Raw genomic sequence first — 25,017 nt, 5'->3', positions numbered from 1 at the left:
GACTATGTGGGTGTCGACACCACAGTCCCCCAGTTTCTTAATGAGAACAGGGTGAGAGACAGTGTCAAAGGCCTTCCGAAAGTCCAGAAAGACTATGTCCACTGCTACCCCTGTGTCTAATGATTTGGTGATCTGATCATAGAAGGCCACAAGGTTGGACCGACCACTAATGAACATGTGTTGGTTGCCCCTAAGCATGACCTCCCTTGCTGTCCCCTCGTGGATATGCGCCAGAATAATTTTCTCAAAAAGCTTGCCCAGGATCGAGGCAAGACTAACTGGCCTATAGTTTCCTGGGTCCTCCTTCTTCCCCTTTTTGAAGATGGGAACCACACTGGCTCTCTTCCAGGCCCCTGGCACCACACCAGAGCACCACGAGTGCTCATAAAGCTGTGCCAGGGGTCCTGCAATGACCTCAGCCAATTCCCTTAGTGGAGATCATCTGGACCGGCTGACTTGAACCCATCCAGTCCCTCCAAAAGTTCCCTAACTAGTTCCTTACTAACCCTTGGCCTAGGTGTGCCTCCCCTGGGGTCTGAGGGGGGTCCAGTGGGGGGGGTGACTGTTCTGGTCCCTGCTTAGGAAAATGGAGGCAAAGAAATAGTTAAATATGTTGGCTTTGTTGTCTGGTGTGACGACCAAATTTCCTAATGTGTCCTGCAGGGGCCCCACATTACCCAGAACTTTCTTTTTACCCCTGTATATTTAAAGAAGGACTTCTTATTGTCCTTGATCTGGGAAGCTAGTCCCAGTTCCATCTCCGCCTTGGCCTTCCTGACTGTTCCCCTACATCCCCGAGCAACTGCATAATAGTCATCCCTGGTGATGGCCCCTCCTTTCCATTGGGTGTACGCCTCCCTTTTAGCTAGGAGACATTCCCAGATGCTTTTGGTGAGCCATGGGGGCTTGTGTGCCCTCCTTTGATCTGCGTTGGGATTACCTCCCTTTGGGCTTGGAGGATCGTCTCCTTAAGGAGCGACCACTCTTGGTTCTTTGGTTATCACATCTAACCAAAGAACCTCGCCTGCGTAGCTCACAGCACAGTGCTTATGCTTTCTGTTGTCTGCCTCTGGGATAGTGTTGTTTATTTCTCCTAATCCTCTGTCTTTCACTCTGGTGTTGTGCTTCCAACTTTTCTATCAGAGGAGGGAGGGAAGAGAAGGAATTATCATTGCTGGAGTGTGTCCTTGACCAGGTCTGTTTCTCTGCCTGCCTGCCCACTTAGAGGCTGGGGCAATAATGAGAATGAATCTAAATTCAAAAGCGCATAGATCATTTTGGTGATTGGACTAGCAGATGGCAAATATAATGAAAAACAATCAGTCTGAGAATAAGGATCCAGTCTAGGGAATACATACTAAATACAGTCATCTGGCACACACATCAGAGAAAATGAGTTTACAGCCAAGTTCTACCCCCAGTATTGAAGTCAGTGGGAGTTTGAGGATGGAATTTGACCCATAGGAAGTTTTTGTGGAGGCTGACACCATTAACAACATTGAGACATTAAGGTACTTTGCTGTCTAAGCAGAGACTACCAAACAAGTAACATTTAACCTTTTATAAGGCACTGGATGTATCCCACATGGAGTGCTATACACACTATTGTTCACTGTAGCACATTGATGTATAGATAATGAAGAATCTAATTTATAAATAAAAAGTGAAGCTGTTAATCTTTTTCTTATTGGAGGAAAAGAAAAGTTTGAAGGTGACCTAATATATTTTCAAAATTGTGAAAGCCATTGGTAAATCTGATGCATTTCTACGCTGACAAAAAAGCGTTTCTCAGTGTTTCAGTCACATCTCTTATGCTTGATATTAGGGCTGTGCAAAGCTTTGGTCCCTGATTTGGTTCGGCCCAATTCAGTGGCCAAATCTCTGAATCTGAATCAAATCAGAGGACCCTTTAATCTCTCTGAATCGAATCGGAATCCTCCAAATAGATTCTGAGAGATTCGGAAAGATTCAGAGATTCAGACATAGAGACAGCTTTAAATGTTTACTGCCTCTAGGTAGTAGGGGCTCATGAATGCTGCAATAGTGGAGTGCGTGGAGTGTCCCACAGAAGCACGAGAGGTGTATGGAGTGTCCCCCGGCACACTTGGCAGCGGACCTGGAAGTGGACCAGAAGCACTTCTGGTCCACGTTTGGGTCTGCCAGGGAGCACACTGCGGGGGCCCCCTGTGTCCTGCTGGCTCAGCAACTAGTGCCTTCTGAGTCTGGGGGGGACACCTGGGGTCCCCTGCAGCTGATCACTGAACCAGGGAGGTGCGGTGGGGGGGGGCCCAGCATGCTCCCCGGTGGGCCTGGAAGTGGACCAAAAGTACTTCCGGTCCACTTTCAGGTTCACCCGCCCACACTCCTGTGGCATTTACCTAGCACCCCAGGATTGCAATGATCATGAGCTGCACCTGCTACCTCAAGGTATGTAGAAAAAACTTTTAAAGCTGTGTCTGTGACCAAATTGCTGATTCTCTGAATCAGCATCAAATCTTCAGATTCGGATTCGGCTGAATCGAATCAGGGACAGTGACCTGAATCAACTAATTGAATCACTGTCCCTGATTCAGGCCAAATCCGAATCGAATAGGGCCTGCTTTGCACACCCCTACCTGATATGTAAGTGATGAAGGAAAAGTTAATACATACAAATTACTAAGGCTTCCTTGCTTATAAAACAATATTATGCTACTTTGTTACTTTACTTTCTGGGATATACCTCACAGCGAAGAAGGGTAGGTGTGCTGTTTTGTGTTTGGTAAAAACTATAGGTATAGGCAACTGTTGATCCACTGGATCATGGCATACATGTAGGTCTAGTCAGATGCCTGATTAATCTATTTGTGGCTGACAAGACCAATTTGAGAGTGACACAGATTGTTACAGGTTTCACAGATCCATGTGTTGTCTGATTTGAAGTTCAAATTTACAGCATGCTATTTTCTTTTTTCTTGATTTGCTTCCATCCTCTGGATCAAAGGTGCATCACACTGAGCTGCACCCAGTGCCAGATGTTCCCTCCAGATTGGATGGGATTCAGTGGGCTTCTCCCAGCTTTCTATGTTGATGGTGAATGACTTCTTATAACCTATGCATACATCATGGTATTGCCATAGAGGGCGAGCCCACTTTCTAGAGCCATCTTGAATCTCACTATACAAAGCATTCTTGGGGAAATGGTCTTTTCCTATTCTCTGGACATGGCTGATCAATTGCAACCTTCTCTGCTTGATAGTGGTTTCTAAGTGTGTCAGTCCTTCATGTTTTAGTACCTCTGGGCATTTGTACACGTACTTGTGCTGCAGCGCTTGGTACTTTTAGAAGTGCCCAGCGCTGTGGTGCATACATTTGTATAAATGGCGAAATACGTATCAGTGCTGAGAAAATGGGAGCAGTGCACTTTTGAACTCAGACACATTGAAGGTGTTTTAGTTCAAAAGTGAACCGCTGCCATTTTCTCAGCACTGATGAGCATTTCATCATTTATAAAAATGCATGCGATGCAGCACTGGAGGTCTCGGCTCACATGCGGAGCAGACTCAATTAGTTGAGTCTGTTCCGATGTGCCGGATCTCCAGCACATTGGAGTAGATAAACATATGTGTATAAATGCCCACAGTGTTTGGTATTCTGTCTTCCCACTTTATTTTTGAGATCTTAGGCAGACATCTCATGCAGAAGCTGTTCATTCTCTGGATGTGTCTAGCATATGTGGTCCATGTTTCTGAATCATAAAGCAGGGATGACAGCACACAAGTCTCTTAGGCCATTTATACACATACAGGCAGTCCTCAACTTATGACTTTTCAAGTTATGACAAACAGTATTTATGACATTTGAAAATTGACACCCCGTTTCAAGGTTCTCACGCTGGTTTCGCCTTTACTACAGTCAACACAGCTGTGTTCAGCTGATAAGTTTGTTGTAGTGGGCGGGTGGGGATGTTGTGGGGGTAGCAGATTAATGCCCCTGCAGCGAGGAAATGATTGGGACTGGGACTGGGGCTAGGGCAAGAACTACCCAGGGAGTGGGTTGGGGTGGCTCGCACCTCCGTGCACTGCCAGCCCAAGAGCTGCTCATGTGGTAGCTTATCCAGCAGCTCTTGCTGCTGCCAGTGTGCAAGCGCACGGGGGGGGAGGCATGTCCCCTAGGATCTGCATGGGGTGGGTGGGGCTGGGGCTGCACTCCAGGTGGAAGATGCTGGGAGCGGGGGCTATGCCCCACCGCTGCTCACCAAGCTGGTGCAGGGCCAGTGCAAGTCTGAGCTACTATGCTGTCTCCAGATAAGCAGTGTGCAACGCCAGGAGCTGGTCCGGCCTCCCCACACTTCCCAGATGAGCAGCAGCTTTGCCCCGACTGGTCAAGCAGCAGCAGAGCATGAGTCAGGGGGCATTTGCCACCTGAAAACTTGCTGCAGCTCCCCATAGCCCCCGCTCCAACACCTGCTCCACCCCAATCCGGAGGCACATGCGCTCCCATGTCCTGCCACCACTCATGCAGCCAGGACGAAGCTGCTGCTCATCGGGAGGCATGGGGAGGCTGGGCCAACTCCCATCACTACGCACTGCTTGTCCAGAGGCAGTGCAGCAGCTCAGTCTCATGCTGATCCCATGTCAGGTGGGCGAGTGGTGGAGGGACATAGGCCCCATTCCCAGCATCTTCTGCCTGGAGTGCAGCTCCAGTCCCACCCACCCCGTGCAGATCCTGGGGCACATGCCTCCACCCCATGCCCTCTCAGACTGGCAGCAGGAGCAGTGGCAAGAGCCACTGGACAAGCCGCCACATGAGCAGCTCCTGGACTGGCGGCAAGCAGCAGCACTTGCCCCAGCCCCAATCACTCTCTCGTTGTGGGGGCATTGATCTGCCCCCCCTTGCTCCTTCCCTCCCCCTACCCCCCACCACAACAGACTTACCAGCTGGATGCAGCTGTGTCGACCATTGTAAAGGAACGAATCCACCATTTGTAACATTGTTCCTATGGGAAAATTGGTTCTGAGTTACAATGTTTCGACTTAAGATGCAGTTTTCAGGAACCAGTTGTGTTGGAAGTCTGAGGATTGCCTGTAACTTTTTGTCCTGCGATGTGCTGCAGATCCGGTGGATTGAAACAGACTTGATTGAGTCTGCTCCGCATGCAAGCTGATGCACACTGCACTTGTGCTATGTGCAGTTGTATAAGCGGCAAAATGCACGTCAGCGTGCAGAACCTGGCGGCGGTGTGCTTTAGAACTAAAACACCTCCAGTGTGTTTTAGTTCAAAACCACACCACTGCCATTCTCTCAGTGCTGATGCACATTTTGCCACTTCTACAACTGCATGTGTGGCAGTGCCAGTGCTTTTAAAAGCTCCCAGTGCTGTGGCACATGCAGTTGTACAAATGCCCTTACATTCTATATTTTGATCAAAATCTATAGTCTCTAAAAGAAGAGCATACGTCAGTAAACAGGAGAGCTGTATTTTATATAAATGCAGTACTTCCTGTTCTTGTTGGTAGCTTGATTTTTAGAATGCAGAGGACTAGTGGATATTGGTTCTCTTTTTGTACTTTAGGTTTTACAAGAGATGAGTAATATACCCAACAGCTAGCATGTCTTTTAAGTTGACAAAGCAAGAATAAAAGAGAGAATTGACTCTTATGTCCTGCCTGGGCATTTTATTTCTTTGCTGGTGAGCTGACGAGATAATGACAGACCACAAGCTTTCACGTTTTTCAGAACTAGACAGTTTTATTGACAGAATATATCTTCTTCACTTATTATTCCTATAAAGGATAACAATTGAACATTTTACACGTGAACTTTGTTTCCTGCTTTCTGGACTCTGGCCTTAAGCAGAATAAGGACACAGACATGACTTAAAAATTTAATGCTCAAAGGAGCAACTTTCTATTTGGGATCTGCTTTATTGCAAGAAAGATTCATTTACATGTTCAAATAAAGAATTTTTCATCACAATAATATCCCTGTCAGACATTCTCTAATGAAATAGCTATGATATTAAGACTTAAACTAAATAAAAACTACTATTGGAGTACTTTTCAAGTATTCAATTCCCTTCAAAGTAACGTCTGTGGTGTTACTGCTTAGATTGTGTCAGCAGGTAAGAAAGTTCACTTGTCTTTATTTTCTCCTGACATTTAATAATTGTGCTAAAAAACCCAGAATTTATTTTTTATTACTCTCTCCATTCACAACATGGATTCACGGAGGGCAAGTCATTCCTGACCAACCTATGAAATGACTAGTTCTGTGTATGCGGGAAGAGCAGTGGATGTGATATACTTTAAATTTAGCAAAGCTTTTGATATAGTATCCCACAACATTCTTGCAAGCAAGCTAAGGAAGTACAGGTTCAGTGAATAGACTGTAAGGTGGATAGAAAACTGGCTGGATCATCAGGCTGAAAGGGTATCAATAGGGCTAGGATTCAGAGTGACCTAGACAAATTGGAGGATTGGTCCAAAAGAAATCTCATGAGTAGGGACCTACCAAATTCACAGCAGAAGTACAACGTGTGGCAACTCCTTTAATCTTGCATGTTTCCCCATGCACATCTCACACCTTATCTCCCCCCCTACACTGCTGATTAGTGGAGGACCTTGCTGCTCCCTTCTGATCAACAGGGAAGCTAAAACCACAGTTTTAAATGTGGCACCATTTTTGCCTCCCTGCCAGTGAGCAGCAAACAGCAGGGCCATCCAGGGCCTCTCAGCTAATCAGTTCTGGGAGGCAAAAATGGCACCATATTTAAACCTGCAGTTTTAATCTCTCCGCTGATCAGGAGAAAGCCACAAGTGGGGCCCTCCACCAATCAGTTGGGGGAGGGGAATGTGGGGAACTTGCGAGATTAAAGGAGCCACAGCACCATGCATGACTGGTGCCTCCTGAATCTGGGGGGTCCCCAGTGGCCAACTGCCAACTGGGGGGGAGTCCCTCAACAGCCAGTTGCTGATCCTGGAAGCACCAGTGGCAAAGCCGGAAGTGGCACCAGCACTTCTTTTGGCACCCCGACTCGCCAGCCAGCACCAATCTCAGAGGGGGCACCGGCCGACACTTCTCTTGGCACCCCCACACCCTGGCCAGCAAGAGCCAATCTCAGGGGGGCATGTGCCCCCCCCAGTACCCCTCCCTATGCACAACACATCCCACTTCTGCTATTAATTCAGTAGGTCTACTCATGAGGTTCAAGAAAGACAAGTGCAAAGTCCTGTACTTAGGATGGAACAATCCTATGCACTAGTACAGGCTGGGGACTGACTGGCTAAGCAGCAGCTCTACAGAAAAGGACCTAGGGGTTAAAGTGGACAATAAGCTAGGTATGAGCCAACAGTTTGCTCTTGTGAAGAAATCTAATGGCATAGTGGACTTCATTAGTAGGAGCATTGCCAGCAAATCAAAGGAAGTGATTATTCCCCTCTGTTGGGCACTGGTGAGGCCATATCTGGAGTACTGTGTTCAGTTTTGGGTCCCCACTACAGACGGGATGTGGACAAGTTGGAGAGAGTCCAGCAGATGGCAGTGAAAATAGTTAGGGTGGCTGGGGCACATGACCTATAAGGAGAAACTGAGGGAACTGGGCTTATTTTGTCTGGAGAAGAGAAGACTGAGGGGGGATTTAACTAGTAGCCTTCAACTACCTGAAAGTGGTTACAAAGAGGATGGAACTAAATTATTCTCAGTGGTGACAGAACAAGGGACAATGGTCTCGAGTTGCAGCAAGGGAAGTTTGCTTATATTAGGAAAAACTCTTTCATGAGGAAGGTAGCAAAGCACTGGAACAGGTTACCCAGAGAGGTGATGGAATTTCCATCCTTAGAGGTTTTTAAAACCCAGCTAGACAAAGCTTTGTCTGGAATGATAATAGTTGCGGATGGTACTGCTTTGAGCAGGGGGTTGGACTAGATGACCTCCTGAGGTCCCTTCCAACCCTTATTTTCTATGAGTGTATGAATTATTCATTACTTTTCAGTGCTTGTGCTAAGTAAATTTAGGCTACTTTACTTGTAAGAATTATTTACAGTGAAGAACCAGAAATTCATTTGCTGCCATCAAGCATTATCCTTTTATTAGGAGTGGGGCAACATCCTATACCTATTAAATGTTGGTTAAAGATTTGCTATATCTACCAGTAGAATAGTGGAATTCTTTAATTAGGATGCTTAGAGTTTGGCAGGTTTTCAGTGCTATTCTTCTGATAGACAAGAACAACTATTCTTTCCAAGTCAGATTTACAATAGATTGGAGAGAAAATGGCAGTGTTGCTTGGTTACAGTTCATCAGTGTAAGTCAGCACTTCATGTGGCTCATTCTAGATTTTCAGTCCTAGAAAAATGAGTTATCTGTGCTTTCATATGGCTAGAGTATGCAATATCTCAGTTATTGTAAAGCTATAGCTATCTATAGCTATTGAGACAGAGGATCGTAATCTTTAGAAGTTGTGAAAGCAGGCTATTTCAGAGGGTCTATTTTACAAAGCACTTACATTTTAAAAAAGAGATCTCAATAAGTTATCAGGGCTCATGGCAGAGGTGATATATTTTATTGGATCAACAAGATTTTTGCAAAAATATTTCTTTTATTGCAAGCTTTTGGGCACAAAGCCTTCATCAGGCTTCAGAGATATGATTGTAAAAGTTCTCCTGGGTAGAAGTGAAAGTTCATATTTCATAGGATTTCACAGAGAAGTCAATAGATGGAAAACTCCTCTGAGCATATAGTTCTTAGCTGGTAAGGAGTCTCTCAGGTCTCCTGTGAGGTTCTGTGGTGATGCAAAATACATTAAACAAAGGCAGGAGCAGTATCTCAGGTTTCAGGTTGTCCAAGTTGCTTCTTACTTGAGAAATTATGAAGATTTCATTAAAAAAAATCAGCTAAAATTCGATATCTTCCATGGATACCTCTCAATAAGTTATGCATATTTTCAAAATTACATTAATTTCATTGTGTCTTTAAATTTCAGGACTCTAAATGTACTCATTGGCAAGATTTATTTTTCATAAACTTTTCCTTTTGGAAAGGAGACTCAGATCTCAATACTGTCCAATACTGGTTTAATTGTGAGTGTTAGAGCACAGGTAGGGCTCAAATGAAAGAGCCATTGAAGTGGAATTCCTTCCTGTCTGTCATCTTCTTATAATTCAGAACATCTGGCCAGGTCACTAGCCAGTGTACATCAAACACAGTGCCGGTTTACACAAGAGGAAGATCTGCCCTATTTTTTTACTAAAGCTACTCTCCTGTTTTCTCACCCATCATTGTATAAATGGTGAATATGGAAAATGTTAACATTGGTTGGATTTGAAAAGTGCCATAAATACCACAGTTGGCATCCTTGATGACTGCCTGGGGGCATCTACATATGTGCTTTACTGCAGAGTTGACTAATTAACTCCTCAGTAAAGCATCACCATTTGTACATGTGCCCTTATTAAGGTGGAGTAAACTAATTAACTCAGCTGTAGGATAGTACTGCTTGACACTGAGTACTATCCCATGGTGGAGTTATATAGTGCACCACAACGCAAGTGTAGATGATAACCAGGGCTGACTGGGGCACAGGATTGCTACAGTGGAGGGACTGCCGGCTGGCTAGCTTCTTCCTGTAACACCCTTGTGCCCTAGCCGGTCCCTCCACATCACATTTAGCTAGGGCAGAGCAGTTCTGGCCTGGCAGGCTGATGCCCCCAACTCCCCTGCCAGCTGGGGCTGTGCTACCCCTGCTCAATATGCTGAGGTCCTGGGCTCATGTGTAAATGCTACACCTGAAAGCAATAAACTCTGGCACAAACTGCTCCAGAATTTATTCAGCCATACTAATTGAATGTGTAGATGCCTCCCTCAGTGGCTGGGTACTGCCTGACTGTACAGACTGATCTTCTGATCACCCATGGAAATGGGATCTGCTACCTACCTTTGGCACTTACTTTGTTGTGAGAGGGTTCCACTGACTCCCCATTCACTTTGAGATGTAGATCACAATAGTCCTCCTGACTGTGTATGGAAATGATACTTTATATATACATAAAAACCCTCTTGGGTTTATTTCAACCTACTTTGACAGCCTTCTCCTGTTTCTTTCCCACTTAAACCTTCTGCTTGGATAGTCACAGTCTTTTCTCACTCTTCCTATAGACTGGTCACCATTTTGAAGTCTGTTCACATCTGAAATGCATGTCTACTGAGTATCTTTTTCTCTCTGAGCCTCACTAATTCTCTATTTCTTTTCAAATCTCCCTTACTTGTGTCTTTTAAATTTCTGTTCCCCTTCTTAGGCCTCACAACTGAATGCATTTATTTGCCATTTCCCTTTTTGCTACTGTTTTCTGTAATTTCTAATTTTCTGTCTGATTATTGTGTTACTGAATTCTGGAACATAGTCTGGGACAACATTTATGAAATGAATCTATTGCAGTGAAATTAAGTCTATTCTCAATCTTATTTGCACAGAACATAAATTTATGACCTAAACATGACATACTAACACTGGTGTCACTCAGTGGTGTCACTTAGGTCATTTTTGAATGCTGCTTGTAAGTTTTGCTAGTGTCCAAAACAGACGAAGGACCAACTGTCCTGGAGGAACTTAAATTCTATGTGCTATTACTGCAGTAGGTTGCAGGGAAACCAGCAATACCCTATTTCTGTTGAGCAAACAGCTACCTTGGGATAACGTTGGACACATGATCTCTACACCTGATTTTTTTTCCTAGGGTAACTCTACTCTGGATTCTATTAAAATACATTGGTTTAGAGCTACTTAGTCTTAGTAGATACTTGAATAGAACTAGTTGACTTACATGTGTTGTTTCTATTTAGGCATACCAGTTTTTTATTTTATAGCAAATAAGATTTTTATTTCAAGTTGTAGATGTTTGTACACCACCTGCTCCAGATGTTGCATGGCTGTCTAGAATTGCTTTATGTTGTTGTTCTTTAAAAATCTACCATGGTTCAAATCTCATTGCTATGTCTGCCAAGACATCAGTAAGATATTTTATTTGGAAACTTAAGTGGCCTCTTTTGAGTGTCATTATTATAGATACTGAGTTTTTCCTATTCCTGCAGGAAGAGGAGAGATGAGAATTGAGTGAAAACATCATAATTCTCTTATAGTCATTACAGAGGGGGTTTTTTGGCTCTTATCCAGAAAGGTACTTAACCATGTATCTGAGCATTGAGTATTCCTCTGCTCTCAGGCCTGCCTAATTTATTGCTTGGATAGAACCATTCCGTAACTAGTTTCAGGATTTTTATAGGGGGGAGGCGCATAGGAGTTCAGATATGATTTAAAGTCTTTTTATTCAGCCCCCAACTCTAATCCTATGTTGAACATGTCTTAAACAGACCACGGAATCTAGCCCTATACAATTACCTGCTTAAAGGAGTCTTTCTGCATGTACTTTTCTGTGATAATATAGACTGACCAACATGTTTGCAAAGACTGTGATATGTTCAGTTCTTTTCCATTTCACCTGTCTTTCAGCAGTGTTCCACAGTAGAAAGTCCAAGTTGTGAAACATATTTTGTTAAGTTTTTGGTTTCACTTGCATGTAAGTTACCACAAAAACTTTTAGCTAATATTTTCCATGATTAGTCTCAATCCAAAGTTCCAAAGTGATTTTTTTTAAATAAATTTTAAGGAAAATTACTTCTCATATTTTGGACGTAATAAATTAGAGCTGGTTAGAAGTTCATCACTAGAGGTTTTTTGAGTTTTTTTGCTTATGATAAATGGCTTTTGGTTGTAGTGGAAAGTTTCATCTTAGGGGGTTTTTTGCCTTTGAATGAAAAACAAAATAAAACAAAACAAAATGTCTATAGAGCCTGAAAATTTTGCCAAATTTCTTACAGAAAACAAAACAGATTTCTGATCTCTAATGTGCACAAGAATAGAAGGTGCTTTTCCACATTGTAGACTGGGGCTGTCCAACTGTGACACAGGTAGGGGCTGCATGCAGTATTGGTGTGCAGTCCCCGGGCCTCTTGCTACAAGAATGGCTCCTGTGGGATGCCCCTCCTCCCCCACTGCACTATGCACTGCCTTCCCCCACCCCACAGTATGGACTGCACCAGTCATGCACCACCCCCCATTACATGGCAGTGGGAAAGGCAGCTGCTGGGGCACAGCATGGCCTCTGGTCCACATGCAGCCCATAGGTCGCCAGTTGGACAACCCTGTAGACCAGCAGGGGCCAATTTTTTTTTGGTAGGTGTGCCACAAATTAGCCCTGTGTGCCACAAATTAACCCTTCCCAAATGCCACTCTGATCCCCATTCCCTGTCTGTTCTGCCTGCTCTGCTTTCTGCCCTACCTGCTGCTATGCTGCCCGTCCCATCCCTGATGGTTGCATGCCATACACAGAGGCTGGCCATACATGCTGTAGGTCAACCACCCCTGTTGTCTATTATACCATGTTTTGTTTCCCTTACATGGTATAATAGACAACAAGGCTGCTCTGCTTTCTTTCCCTAGCCCACAGCCTTCCCTCCTTTCAAATATATTGAAGGCTGAAGTTTAAAGTTCGGTCATTAGTCTGTAAGTGAGAAGTATGTACTTAGCTAGTTTTGCAAAACCACAAGTTGTTTTACATAGACAAAATTATTAATGTTTTACAATACCACACAAAGAATTCATAACACAAACTTTTCACATACCTGAAGTGGGCATGACCAGATACAGACACCTACAAATAAAAGGAACACATCTGGGGTAGGGGAAGTGAGGAAGGAATAAAGCCACAGTCAACCTCTTCAAAAATAGCATGGACCCTTCTTTTCATGGCTAATCCTTCCATGCCCTGAATGCCCCTTCAGAAGAATTTAACAGTGATGATTAGACTGCAGTTTAATTATAGGGTATACTGGTACCCATAGAAAAATGTCAGGACTACTGGGAAATGGGTCCCTAAATTGCTCTCTGTTTTTTTTCCCCCCTCCTAGCTAACTGTGCTCTGGTGTAGAGAGTCTTCCCCATTTCCCCTCAACTCGGAGATAGGATTATTGAGTCACCACTGTACCATGTAATGTAGACTATAATAAGTAATAGAATGGTATGGTGGTAACTTTTCAAATATTTACAAATTAGGAAATGCAAAAATAATTTCTTATGGCAATATTTATTTTCCTTCATTGCATACATGTGGTATTCCAGATGATTGGTTAGGATTTTTAAAATATACTACTTTCAGCAGATACAGTGAGGGCTATTTGGGCCAGTTTATTTAGCTATGAGTACTTTGGAATTTCCTAGGGTTTTGTTTTTCAGTTTCAACGTTACCATTCTAACAATGCATGCATTAGTTAATGTTAAATTTTTTTTGCATTTGTATATAAAATGTAATCTGTCTGACATTCAGATTAATGAGACAGGGTTCTAGGGTGGTTAATCTGATGTCAGGAAGAAGGTACGGCAGGATGGCATCTTAGAAACTGGTTCAGAGAAGCTTGAGTGTTTGAGGGTAATAACTACTTTGTCAGATGCTATTGTTGCACAAGGGGCCGTTCGAGCTCCTGGAGGTTAAGTTCCAATTTGGTCCCCAGAAGTGAGTCACACCACGAGCCACAGAGATAAGGCCTTTATTGCTTGCAAGCAGGTCGGCCTGGAGTCATGAGACTCAGATCAAAGTCAACCCCTAGTGCTGGTTCTTCATTACTTATATATCCTGTTACAGAGTACTGGAATCTGTCTTTAGCGCGTGTGTACTTTAGGTTAACATAGTTACGAGACTTGGGACTTTCTAACTATGAGTTAGCAGGGCGGGAGAGAAACAAGTAGCAGATGCCTCTTAAGATATGGCGAGGTAAGAGAAACAAGTTAGCGGATGCCTCTTAAGATATGGCAAGGTAAGAGAAACAAGTTGCCGATGCTTCTCCAGATATGCTCTTGTGGAATGACTAAGCGTAAAAGCAGTTTTCGCCCCTGCTTTTTCTACACTATGAATGAACCTATTCACAGCACCTGATAAAGTAGGTTGTTGCCTATAAAGGTTCCATGCCTCTTTGAAGCAGTTACTCTCTGAGGTGCCACCCAGTCCTGCCTTCTGCGAGACCGAGATCTGCGATTGTAAAAGTAAAAATTTCTCCAACTTTTTTTGCATAGAACAGAAAACAACTCCCTCTAGATTTTTGCAAGCGAGCTGAATACTTTCACAAGTAGTACCTTACTGTTTGTAGAAGTAGATTTATTGGGTTTTTTTGCATCAGATGGAGGATTTCTGTCTATTTGGCATTTCAAGAAAGAAGAACGCAAGTGCTTCCTGGGCAACCTTAAACTCAGCTAAGTATTCAGGTCAGGAACTCCCTCCTTGGTTTCCTAGCAACTTGGGGATAGTGGTGCTTTCTCCTTTGACTGAATCATTCTGCTTCACATACAAGGATCATTTGGTAAAGCAATTGTGGTGATGTTGATAACTTCTACTTTGGAAGAAGGATAGCAAAGCACAGTGTCCAGTCATTCCCAAGGTGAAGAAGGCCTTGTTCCAGTCTCATTGAACAGAGACTTCTTCAAAATCTTTAAATCCATGTAAACTTGACAGCACCTGTGTTGTTTTTGTGTAGTACTTAGACCTTCCACAATGTGAGGGATTGTTATTGAAACACCAGTAACCTTTTGTGCTACACTGAACCTGGCAAAACAAGAATATATACAGGTAAGTAATTAAAGAGAATTTCTGTCTGATTCCCTTGAAGACTGATTTCTTAGTGATGTTGTGTGTTCCTTGGCTGTATAGCCACACGCTAAATTGTGCAAATAGGGAGCTGCCTCAAAGTTTCATTAGAGGGCAGGAAAACAAGTTAGGAGGAAACCTGAGCTGTTGCCATGAGTCGCTTTTTGCCTGTCTGTACAGCTCAGAAAACAACCTTTAAACTTCTCTAGTTAATCTGTTGTTAAAAAAAGAAGAAAAAGAATTAATGAAATACCTTGAAGTGTTTGAGAGTTGTTGGTTTCAAGGTCCTTGTACTGTAGCGTGTTTATCAAATGGAGAAGAAGGGGCTTTACTAAGTGTTATTTGCAGTCACAAATACACTTTATGTGTTTTTATACTGCTTAGAATGTGTTGCTGCTTTTTATTTTTACCATGCTAGAGTAAAAGTGGAATCTTTTATAACTGAAGGTGAAAATTAAAACTATGTATTCTGCATAATCTTCAGAACTGAACTATTTTGCCTTTCTTGTGGTAGCCTCCTTTCTTTTAAATTTTTAACAAGCACCAACATTATGAAATATATGCCAGCACGTTTGATACTTCTGTACCTAGTCACTTTTCTTAAAGATAGCTTTCTCACAGAAAAATACTTTTTTCATATTTCACCCTCATGCCTCCAAAGTTGTACAGACAATGAATCTAACTTAGCTGCGTATACGCAACATAGTGTAAACTGGCAGAGCTCCATTAACGTCAGCAGAAGTATGCCAAATTACAAAAGCTGTAGATCTAGTCTCATATCTTTGCTGTATTTGCCAAGCATGCATTTGCAGTTTCTTTTGTGTCACTCAGAATGCAGGGAAATCATTATATACTAATGGATATTGAAATCTTTAAGTTTTTCAAAATGTTCCCAATTTGAAGATCCTCAATTTGAGTGCTCAGTCTGAGACACCCAGGACCTGATTTTTAGAAATGTTTAGCCCTGCAGTTCAATTCATGTTTTTAGTGCTGTTCACAAAAATGGGTCAAAAAGATCTTAAGATGAATATTCAATAAGGTGGGTCCTTCTGAAAATGTTGACCTGGATGTCTAAAAGCTAAAGTTTGGATCCCAAATCTATTATCATCAGTATTATATGTACTCAAATGATAGGTTCTGAAAACATAAAGCATTTTTTAGTGCTTTTCAAGGGCATATCTTTTTGTCATTGCTCTTCTGTGGATCAGGATGTGTTGCTGGAAAAAGACCTTCCCAAGTTTGTAACTTTCCACAGCTGTCTGCTTGAGGTGACTTGAAGAGGAGGGGAAGACTGAGTGACTGACATAAGTAGTCTTTAATACATCCTTCTGTATTTTTCCAGTAGAAGAATCTTCAAAATGCCTCCCATAAAGGAGATGTATCATGGCATAGTAGTTGAGGTACAGATGATGGGTGGAGCAGATTTGCCCGCAATGCTAAAGATAAAGAGGAAATTTATAGCTGAACATAGGGAATTGCTTTCTAGTTGGTTTGCTTGTGTCATTCTCCCCTGCCTCTCAGCCTTCCTTGCTGTCTCCAGCTCTATAGCTTTTCAGTTTTTCTTCTGCAAGTTCCCAATTTGCCTTCCACCAGATATAGTAAATTCTGCACGTTGTAGTGGATCAAAAAGTTGCATAGGGGCGTGGCTTCTTTAGCCCTGTCAAGATCTACAACAACTCTTTGTAGACTTTTGAAGGTCTGCAGGAAGATGCAGTTTGGAGGGGGAGCAGGCTCTTCTCCTGGAAAAGAGGCGCCTTTGGAATTCCTGGGGAGTGGCCTCAAAAGATAGTGGAGGAATTGAAAAATTAAGCTGTCCCAAGTTCTGTGTTTTTCCTTGATGACAAACTTTTCCTCCTTAAGTGATTGTTCCTTGTCAGTTTCGGATGCTCTGCAGGACATCCTGCTCTTCACCTCATGGTGTGCATTTCACATGCTTCAGAAATGTTTACAAAAGTAAGGAAAGGAAGGTGACTTTGCAAGAAATGCTGTCAAGTTGCAGTCAGTGTCTTGTGTCTTGATTCACTGCAGCTTTGAGCCTTTGATAGCCAGCTTGTAGATGCATGCAAAAGGCCAACATTGTAATTGCTTTAACTGCAGAGGTGGAAATGGCCACATAGGGTAGGGACAGAAGTCACATATAAACCAGTTTAAGTAATCAGAAACTGGTTTAAACCTGTAACGGAAAAGAAGCTCAGTACACATAAACCATTTTCAAAATGTCTGAAACTGTTTTAGGATAATCATGGTTGAATGTAGTATCAGGTTTAACTGATTTGGGTCAAACCGGTTTATGAAATTTCAGCCCCAGACCCCTTTCTGGCTCAAGTTCTGTCTAAGTCCGCCAGCATCCCAGCATGCTTTCCAGCCCTAGGCTGGGCTGAGCTGTCTGCTCCAGCAGAGAAGGGTTTGAAGGAGATAAGAGGGAGAGAAGATAGGGGCAGGGACTGCTCCCCCAGGCAAACCCTGGCTGGGGTGTGGGACCAGGGAGGGGGGGGCGTTAAATCCTCTTCCCTTGAATACAGAGGTGCCCTGCCCTGCTCAGCTAAACTTACTGAAAGTTATTGCTGGCTGTGATTGTGGACTACAAATCCCAGAGGCACCTGGAAGCAGGAAGAGGAAGTAATGAGCAGCCCTGCAGAGTCCGATTGATGCGATTCTGGACTGCAAGTTCCAGAGACCTTGGGGGCAGCAGGAAGAGGAAGTGAACACACAGCCAGTTAGCCATGCTCTAGTGCCACTTGGCTTCTGGCTTGAGCCACTGCAGGCAAGTAGCTGCATTTTCTGAATCAAAGGTAAATGTGTGTCTAGTGGTTTCTCAGTTCAGTCTTTGCAGTTTAGATTAAGCTGAAAAGACTGAATTGATTCAGCTGTGGGCTTTTTGACTGTCTGTACTTAGCCATAGATTTCAGGACAGTTGAAAAATTGAGCCTTGAGAGTATTTTATATATCACTGGGGAGAGGAGTGAAAATATGCAAGAATATTGTAATTTTTTTTAACAACAAAGGTCAAAAACATACGGAAGTCACAGAAAAATTGTGAATTCCAGCATGTGGTATGAGATGAAGAAATTATTGGAAAGGGAACATAGCCATAGGACTTCACTTCCCCTGGCCATACAAACCCTTCCACAAATGTTCACCAGCGTGTCTTTACTAGAGAAAGTCTAGAATTAGACAATGATGTTTTTTATGAGCCTTACCCATATCATTCAGGCAGATGAATCATAGAATTTAAAGCCAAAAGAAACTATTAGGTAATTTAGGCCATCTGGGCTAGGGACAGAAGTTACACATTAACCAGTTTAAGTAATCAGAAACTGATTTAAACCTGTAACAGTGCAGAAGCTCAGTGCACATACACCAGTTTCAAAATGTCTGAAACTGGTTTAAGATAAACCTGATTGAATGTAGTATCAGACTTAACTGATTTGGGTGAAACCAGTTTATGAAACTTCTGTTTGAGAACCCTTCCTCTTTCAGAGGAAGTCCCCTGGCATAATTTCCAGCCCTTGGCCAGGCTCTCTTGTCTGCTCCAGCAAAGAAGGGTTTGGGGATGGGAGAGAGGCAGAGACTGTCCCCCTCAGGTAAACCCTGACTAGGGTGTGGAGTCAGGGAGGGGAGTAAACCCTGCCTCAAGTACAGAGCTGCCCTGCTAACCTTACTGAAAGTTATTGCTGGCAGTGACTGTGGACTAGAAATCATAGAGACACCTGGAAGCAGAAAGAAGTGATGAGCAACCATACAGAGTCCTGCTTCTGTGATGCTGGACTGCAAATCCCAGAGATCTTGGGGGCAGCAGGAAGAGGAAATGCCAGAGAGCTGTAATCTAGCACCTGCCAGCTTTGGCTTGAGCCACTGCAGACATGTGCTTGCATTTCCTGAGTCAAAGGTAAATGTGTGTCCGGTTGTTTCTCAGTTTAATCTTTGCAGCTTAGACTAACATGTAAAGACTGAATCAATTCACCCTCAGGCTTTTTGACTGTCTGTATTTAGCCCTGGAGTACTGTGTACAGTTCTGGTTATCCATCTTCACAAAAGATTAATTTAAACTTGAACAAGTGCAAAGAAGAGCTATGAAGATGTTCAGGGGGATGGAGTCTGTTTTACAAGAGGAGACTAAAACAAAAATTGGTTTGTGTTGTCTACCAAAAGGAGGGGATATGATTTCTGTGTGTAAATATATCAGGGAAAGGGTAAACACCAAGGAAAGTGAACATCAAGATGAAGGTGAATGTTGACATACAAACAAATTGGTCTGAACTGGCTGTGACTAGAATCAAGCTAATTTCTGGATGCTTGGGGAGCCCTGCAGGTCTGATGACACAGCTCTGTGGGCTGAAGTTTGAACATCCTTGAACTATATAGACAAGATCAATAGGGTGAAGGACAGGAGCACTATAAAGAGTTAATGCTAACCTGATAAATACAGCTTTCCCTGGCTGCTGTGCATATAAATTTTACCATCTCTACCCTGAGAGAAGAATTAAAAAAAAAATCAGCCAATGTAAGTTTGTCCAGCATAGGAGTGGCCAAGGCAGGACTTGATTTGCCCCTTTGTTTCTGTAAAGCGTTTGAGAAAGATACTGTCATTGGATAAGTCACTGTCATGTTTTTATACCCACCCTTGAGAGCTGGCAGTCACAAGGAAGATGGGAGAAAAGCTCATGAGCAGCTTACACCCACTTGACTACACTTTTCAGTGTTTTAATGAAAATACCCTTCCCCTACCAGTTCTGCTAAGCACCCCTATCTGTCTTCTCTGGTAAGTCAGTATGTGTGCCTCTTTCCTCCTGCTTGCAAGAGCTTGTTCTCTGTTCCTTGGGTGCCAATTTGTTTCATTTATGAGAGCTACAGCACATTGTATCATCTTCATTTAAATTATATAAAGCTGGAAAGTTACATAGTCACATGCATAGGTGATAGCAGGTTAAGGCCTTGAATGACAGGCAAGATACTTGCAGCTCATTTGTTTACCTGAGTCAGGTTGATTTGAAGTGATGACAAATATTTCCTGACAGAAGTTAGTTAAGCGCCTGCCCAAGCTTAATGAAGCATAATGACCTTGTCTATTTAATAGTCACAGTGACAAACTGATAACCTGCTTCCCATGGGGGCTTGAATGGGGAAGGAAGATGTTTGAAAACTACCCAAAAGGGGAGGCTCACTGTCCACTGGGATCAGATTCACAAAAACCCCTCCCCTCCCTGTTCTGTGCTCTTTTTAGGGCATTGACAAATTTACTTTAAGAGGAAGGGGAGCTGCTGTTCAGGAGGACACATCAGCCGTTATGATTTAAGTATTACACCTGGATTATCCTATAGGGTGCAAATGGACAATGTTCCTTTGACCCTGCATGAGGCAGAGTTAATGTTGTCAGGGTGGTTTTGGAATACTGTATCACTGCAGATCATGCAGATGTAACAGTTGCATTGTGACAGCTTTATATTGGTCTCCTTTGATATTGCTACAGTTGTTACATCTGTCTGTACCCTTAAAACATAATTTTATGCTCCATGAAGAGTTTGGTTATACAGCTCATGCATGCTCCATGCAGCATTTTCCAGTGATGCAACATAAAATTAGTTTACACTGCCTACCAGAAGTAAGTTTGCTTATGGGGGCTGTCATAGGGATGGTGGAGCCAAGATCTGCCACACCCAAGTGAGAGATAGAATAGCCTTCTTCCTACCTTAATTTGGATTACTGTGAGAAAACCTCTACTGATATTATCAACTGCAGTGACATCCAATGGGCTAGAGTAGGAGTCAGCAACATACAGCCACTGGATCCAGCCTGTGAAGCAGAAGGGCTTTTCCTGTGCCTGGGCTAGACAGCAAAGAACTGCACTGCCACTGATTTTCCTGGCCCCGACTGCAATGGAGTCATAGTTTCCAACTGGTGGGGAGCTGTGCTGGAGCTGGTCAGCTTCCAGTTGTACCTGTGTTGCAGCTGGAACGTGAGTGGCAACACCTGCATAGTTCTCCACTGGCTGGATCCCTGGGGAGCTGGAAGCTGATCCCATGTCTCATCTGGAGAACAAGGGATGAATAGAAGCATTGGCAGTACCAGAATGGCTCCCAGCTGCCTGGCCCTGGCACAGGTACAAGGAAAATCTCCTCCCTACCCTTGTCTCAGCTGCAGATGTGCTGCCAAAGCCACCCAGCCATCGTTGGACCAGAGTTAGGTTGTTCTGGCCCACATTTACAGAGGTTGCTGACCAATGGGCTAGATTATCATCACCATGGTTTAATAGATTTATTGGTTTAGCAGATGTGAAATCTGAGAGCTAATCTTAGCTCTGCTACAGGCCTCCTGTGAAGCTTTTGGCAAATCACTTAATCTAACCATCCCTCAGTTCCCCATTTGTAAAATGAAGATAATACTTTCTTTCTCCAATCCTTTTTGTCATTTGGCCTCTCTGAATTGTAAGATGAGTGTGATTGTCTCCCACTATAAGAATGCACTTATTTTTTTTAAGTTTTCCCATTTTGAGTGCACTGTGGCAGATTTCTGAAACCATGAATGTGATGTGGCCATAGTATTTGAAGTCTGGTCACAAGCAGCTGACATAATTATCTGATGTGTCTGGTCATTCTTAAATAGATTCTCATATAGTTTGCTGAAGGCAAAAAAATCTCAATCTTTGATCTTTTGAAAACATAGTTTAGGACAGCGTTTATTGTAAAATATAAATATTGTTCTTTATAAGTATCATCAATTAAATGGATGCTTTCCAGTACTATTTATTTTAGTAGTTTTTCCAGTTTCCTTTCCTCACCTTGTTTTACATCAGACTTTTATTTAGAACTTTCTGAATATACTGCATGTATACCTAGTGCTCACTTCTCCTAGCAGATGTGAAATCATTAGAGCTTTCCATGCCTTTTTTTCAGTACTCCTGAAATCAATGGGTTTATACTGGTTGGATTGAGTGCATTAGAATTGCCTCCTGAACTTTAAACAAGGCAACAGTAAAAACTATTAAGTTGTATTCAGGATCTTGGCTTTCAAAAGCCTATGTATTCTCAAGTGGCAAGCTGAAGGTAAAACATTCAGTGTGTGATTCACCATGTCTCCTGCTTTTGCTATGGTTATTGCTGCTGGGCGGGGGAAGGTTCCTACTAGGTGCAGTTATTTCCATTTCAATTCTGTGTTCATATCCTTGATCTGGAGCAGAGCTGGTAATTATTCTTCCAAGTGCAGAGGGAATATAATTTTTTTTTTCAAATGTAAAGTACAACTATAATGAATTGAATAAACAGATTTTAAGAAGGAAAAGCTTGTATCTATATGTATAAAGGAAATGGTCTAACAGAAGATGGACGCTATTAGATTAGTGAACACCTCACCTTTTTTTCCTTTTAAACTGAGGAATAATAATAAGAAACATAGTAATGTAGTTTGATGTGTTGCAGTCAGGAAACAGCTTTCCAGCATGCCCCCAAAGTAAATGCCTTAATTTTCAGCTAGAAAAATTCCCAAACTTGCATTGTATTTTGAGGAGTCCAGCTGAAACCGTCTTGGCAACAGTGTGTGAATGTGGCTTGGCATTAAAAACTGCTTGCTATTTTTCTTGAGCTAACTGTTTCAGTGTTGGTGACCATTCAGGATGGAGAAAGCAGAAAGGCCCTTGGAATGCAACTTTTCCTACCTCTAACCTGGGCTCAGCAAAAGGAAGCTTATATTCAGTTGTAAGGAGGAGGAGTGTTAAATAAAGCAGTAGTAATTCTCGTTAAAAGTTCTCTTTAGAGGGAGCATAGTGCAAACTGTTAAGCAGGAGCCTGTTCAGCTTTGCATTTGGCTCATGAGGTTTAGTGGTATGAGAGAATGGAATGCATTTACAGGATAGTTATTGTTCAAGTAAGTGAACTCTTGTTGCCTGCGGAGATTTTAGCTGGTTGAAATCGCATTGGCAGTGGCTGGCACCACTTCCTGAATAGCATGTGTGTGCACTGGGAAAGATGTAGCTAGAGACCTGGAAAAAGAATGTGGCAAGGACTGAGGCATAGACGGGAAGATGCCCACTTTCCCTGAGGAGTTACATTTTTCTCAGACTGCTGCTGCACCTTCTGTATCACTCACTCTCATTACTGCCAACTATTGCTAGGATGAGTGAGAAGGACTGGCCCTGGGACTGGAAACATGACTTCTTTTTACCAGTGCATCAGAGGGAACTCCAGGTTAAACTAAGAACAATGATTTCTGCAGCATAATGTGGCTTAGCATGAAGTCAAGCTGAGGAAGTGCTAGGATCTTCTCATATTTGATCTAATATTAGATATCAGGCTGGTATATCTTTCTAGAGAGGTGCAAAGACTGCTATAGTAATTAATCTCTTTAACTCTTTGCCTTCGCGCCTTTGAATGATCTGTTTTTCTGTTTTTATTATAAACAATATTAGGGCTATTTCTGTGCATTGTGGAAATATTTACATAAGCTGTTTATCTCTGGTGTGGTCTCAGAAATTCCTGAGTAATCCGATAAAGAACATCCTCCTTCTTTTATGGCATATTGCTTTCCTCTTCAGGTTGCACTGAGCTGATACCAGGTTATGCTTTTCAATAAATTCTTAGAAAAATATAGGAGCAAGTAGCTGCAGGAGATAATTGTGTAATGCAGGTCAGTATTGTATGGTGTGATTAAAGTGAACTGTGACAGGAGTTATTATGAGTTCCATTACAAAACTTAATATTGTGCAGCTGAAAGCAAAATAATTCAAGTTATTGTGGAAGAAGTTATAAAAATGAAAACAGTGTTATGAATTAGAGGCCAGATTCCAATCTGATGTAGTCAGGTGTAATTCCATTGACTTCATTGGCTGATTAATTTGGCTGTTAATAATAGCAACTAAAGCTGAGTACAGACCTGATTCTGAGAAGTACTAAGTACTTTCTGCCAAATGCCAAACATCTTAAACTCTAGCTGACCTCAGACCTGCAAAGGATTATTCTTAAATTAGTTTAACTGATGTAGCAGTATGTATAAGTGTTAAATTCTGCAGTGTTTCCTTTGATCCCAGGTGAGTTTTATTTTATTTTTTTTAATAAGAATGGATGTGTGTGTGTGTGTGTGTGTGTGTGTAAATAAAAATACTGGCTATCTTTTTTATACTTTCAAAAAGAAAGTGAATGACATAAGCCATGTTGCATGTTCCCATTGAATGCTTAACACAGTTTTGACTTTCTACTCATTCTGGATACCAACAGGTCTTTAAACAATTTTTTTTTTTGTGTAAAATAGTTACAGAAATTCATTCTCAGAGCCAGCCGTGGATACTTGCAATTGCTTTCTGTGGAGTTTACATGCAACTAAACCAAGACAGTCTACTTTCTTCTTTTCTGTACTTAAGAATATGTACAATACATTTACAAGACTTTACTAAAACTCAGCTTTCGAACCTTACGCTGTCATATGGCAAGTACCTGAAGAATAATGTTCTTATTCAAAGTAATTTTTGTATACATGTTCATTTAATGCTATGGAAAAACAAAATATGGGATGTGCTGCACAGAGGGTCAGTGAAGAATGCTGATGCAAGGCTGAAGAATGTGTAATGAATTGCAGAACAACAAAAATTGTGCTTTGGGGTCCTGCATCTTTATGCAAAGCAGGCATGGCTTCCTAATTCCAGCAAAGGAGAGAGAAAAAGAGACACTATTCCAGGATCCCATGATAGTGATGCAGTTTTAAATTGTTTTCCACATCATAGATTAAAAACTAGAAAAAAACACGTTATGTCCTTCACCAACTTCTTTTTCACCTTTGGTCCCTTTAAATGAGAGTTTGCTTTTGTTTGCATCCTGTTTCAAGGAAGGGGGAAGCCAAGGGTTTTTCCTTGAACAAAACATGACCTTTTCATTAGAAATTATCATAATCTTAGTTTATTTTGGCTCAACAGCATTCACTTGTATAGTAGGGGAAGAATAATTTCCTCTATTGCAGGCATCACCCGGTAAAGTTCAGTGTTACACAAGTCAGAGTAGATGACTAAAGGTCCCTTCTGTCCTCATGTATGTATGCTTTGTTCTAGTATGTTTTTCTTCCCTCTCCTCTTTTAAATGAGCAGCTCTGAGGGAATGTTTAACTTTATGGAAGTATATATCTTTATGAATTCACTGAAAAAAAAGAATGGCCTTAGCCATTATTTTAAAATATTAGGGAAAAGTAGTAGATTTTTTTTTTTTTTTTCCCCCTGTGGCAACACGTTGTGTTTGGCAGTGGACAACGGAATGTGCTGCTGGCGGCTGCTGCAGCATCAGGTTTTTCTGTGCAGAGAGAGAGAGAGTCTGCACATTCCTTGGAAATAAATAACTATAAATGCACCAGAGACTAGTTTAGGCTGTCTGGT

At 42.3% G+C, this 25,017-nt stretch overlaps 1 protein-coding gene and 1 long non-coding RNA gene across 4 annotated transcripts in view; one reads left to right on the top strand and one right to left on the bottom strand.

Annotated features, from left to right (window-relative positions):
* Positions 1-13,806, bottom strand: part of LOC109306183 — a 21,730-nt gene extending 7,924 nt beyond the window's left edge. The window contains exons 1-2 of the long non-coding RNA XR_002099884.1: positions 13,737-13,806; positions 4,238-4,241 (exon numbers count right to left, since the gene is read on the bottom strand). This is a non-coding gene — a long non-coding RNA (uncharacterized LOC109306183). The remainder of the gene's footprint in view (positions 1-4,237; positions 4,242-13,736) is intronic.
* The window catches only part of KIAA1211L (KIAA1211 like), a 77,963-nt gene that overhangs the window by 9,300 nt on the left and 43,646 nt on the right, over positions 1-25,017 (top strand). Inside the window, exon 1 of one of the 3 annotated variants that reach the window (XM_019529465.1) lies at positions 22,592-22,849. The exons of 1 other annotated variant lie outside the window; for it this stretch is intronic. In XM_019529465.1, the coding sequence (XP_019385010.1) occupies positions 22,812-22,849 (38 nt within the window). In that variant the 5' untranslated portion in view covers positions 22,592-22,811. Of the gene's footprint in view, positions 1-22,591; positions 22,850-25,017 lie in introns of those variants that run through there. One more of the 3 variants, XM_019529464.1, reaches the window with a different exon arrangement.

Source organism: Crocodylus porosus, unplaced genomic scaffold (assembly GCF_001723895.1).
Source record: "Crocodylus porosus isolate Cpor-Errol unplaced genomic scaffold, CroPor_comp1, whole genome shotgun sequence".
Lineage (NCBI taxonomy): Eukaryota > Metazoa > Chordata > Crocodylia > Crocodylidae > Crocodylus > Crocodylus porosus.
Note: the sequence above shows the minus strand (reverse complement) of the source record. Positions and strands in the feature narration are given on the sequence as shown.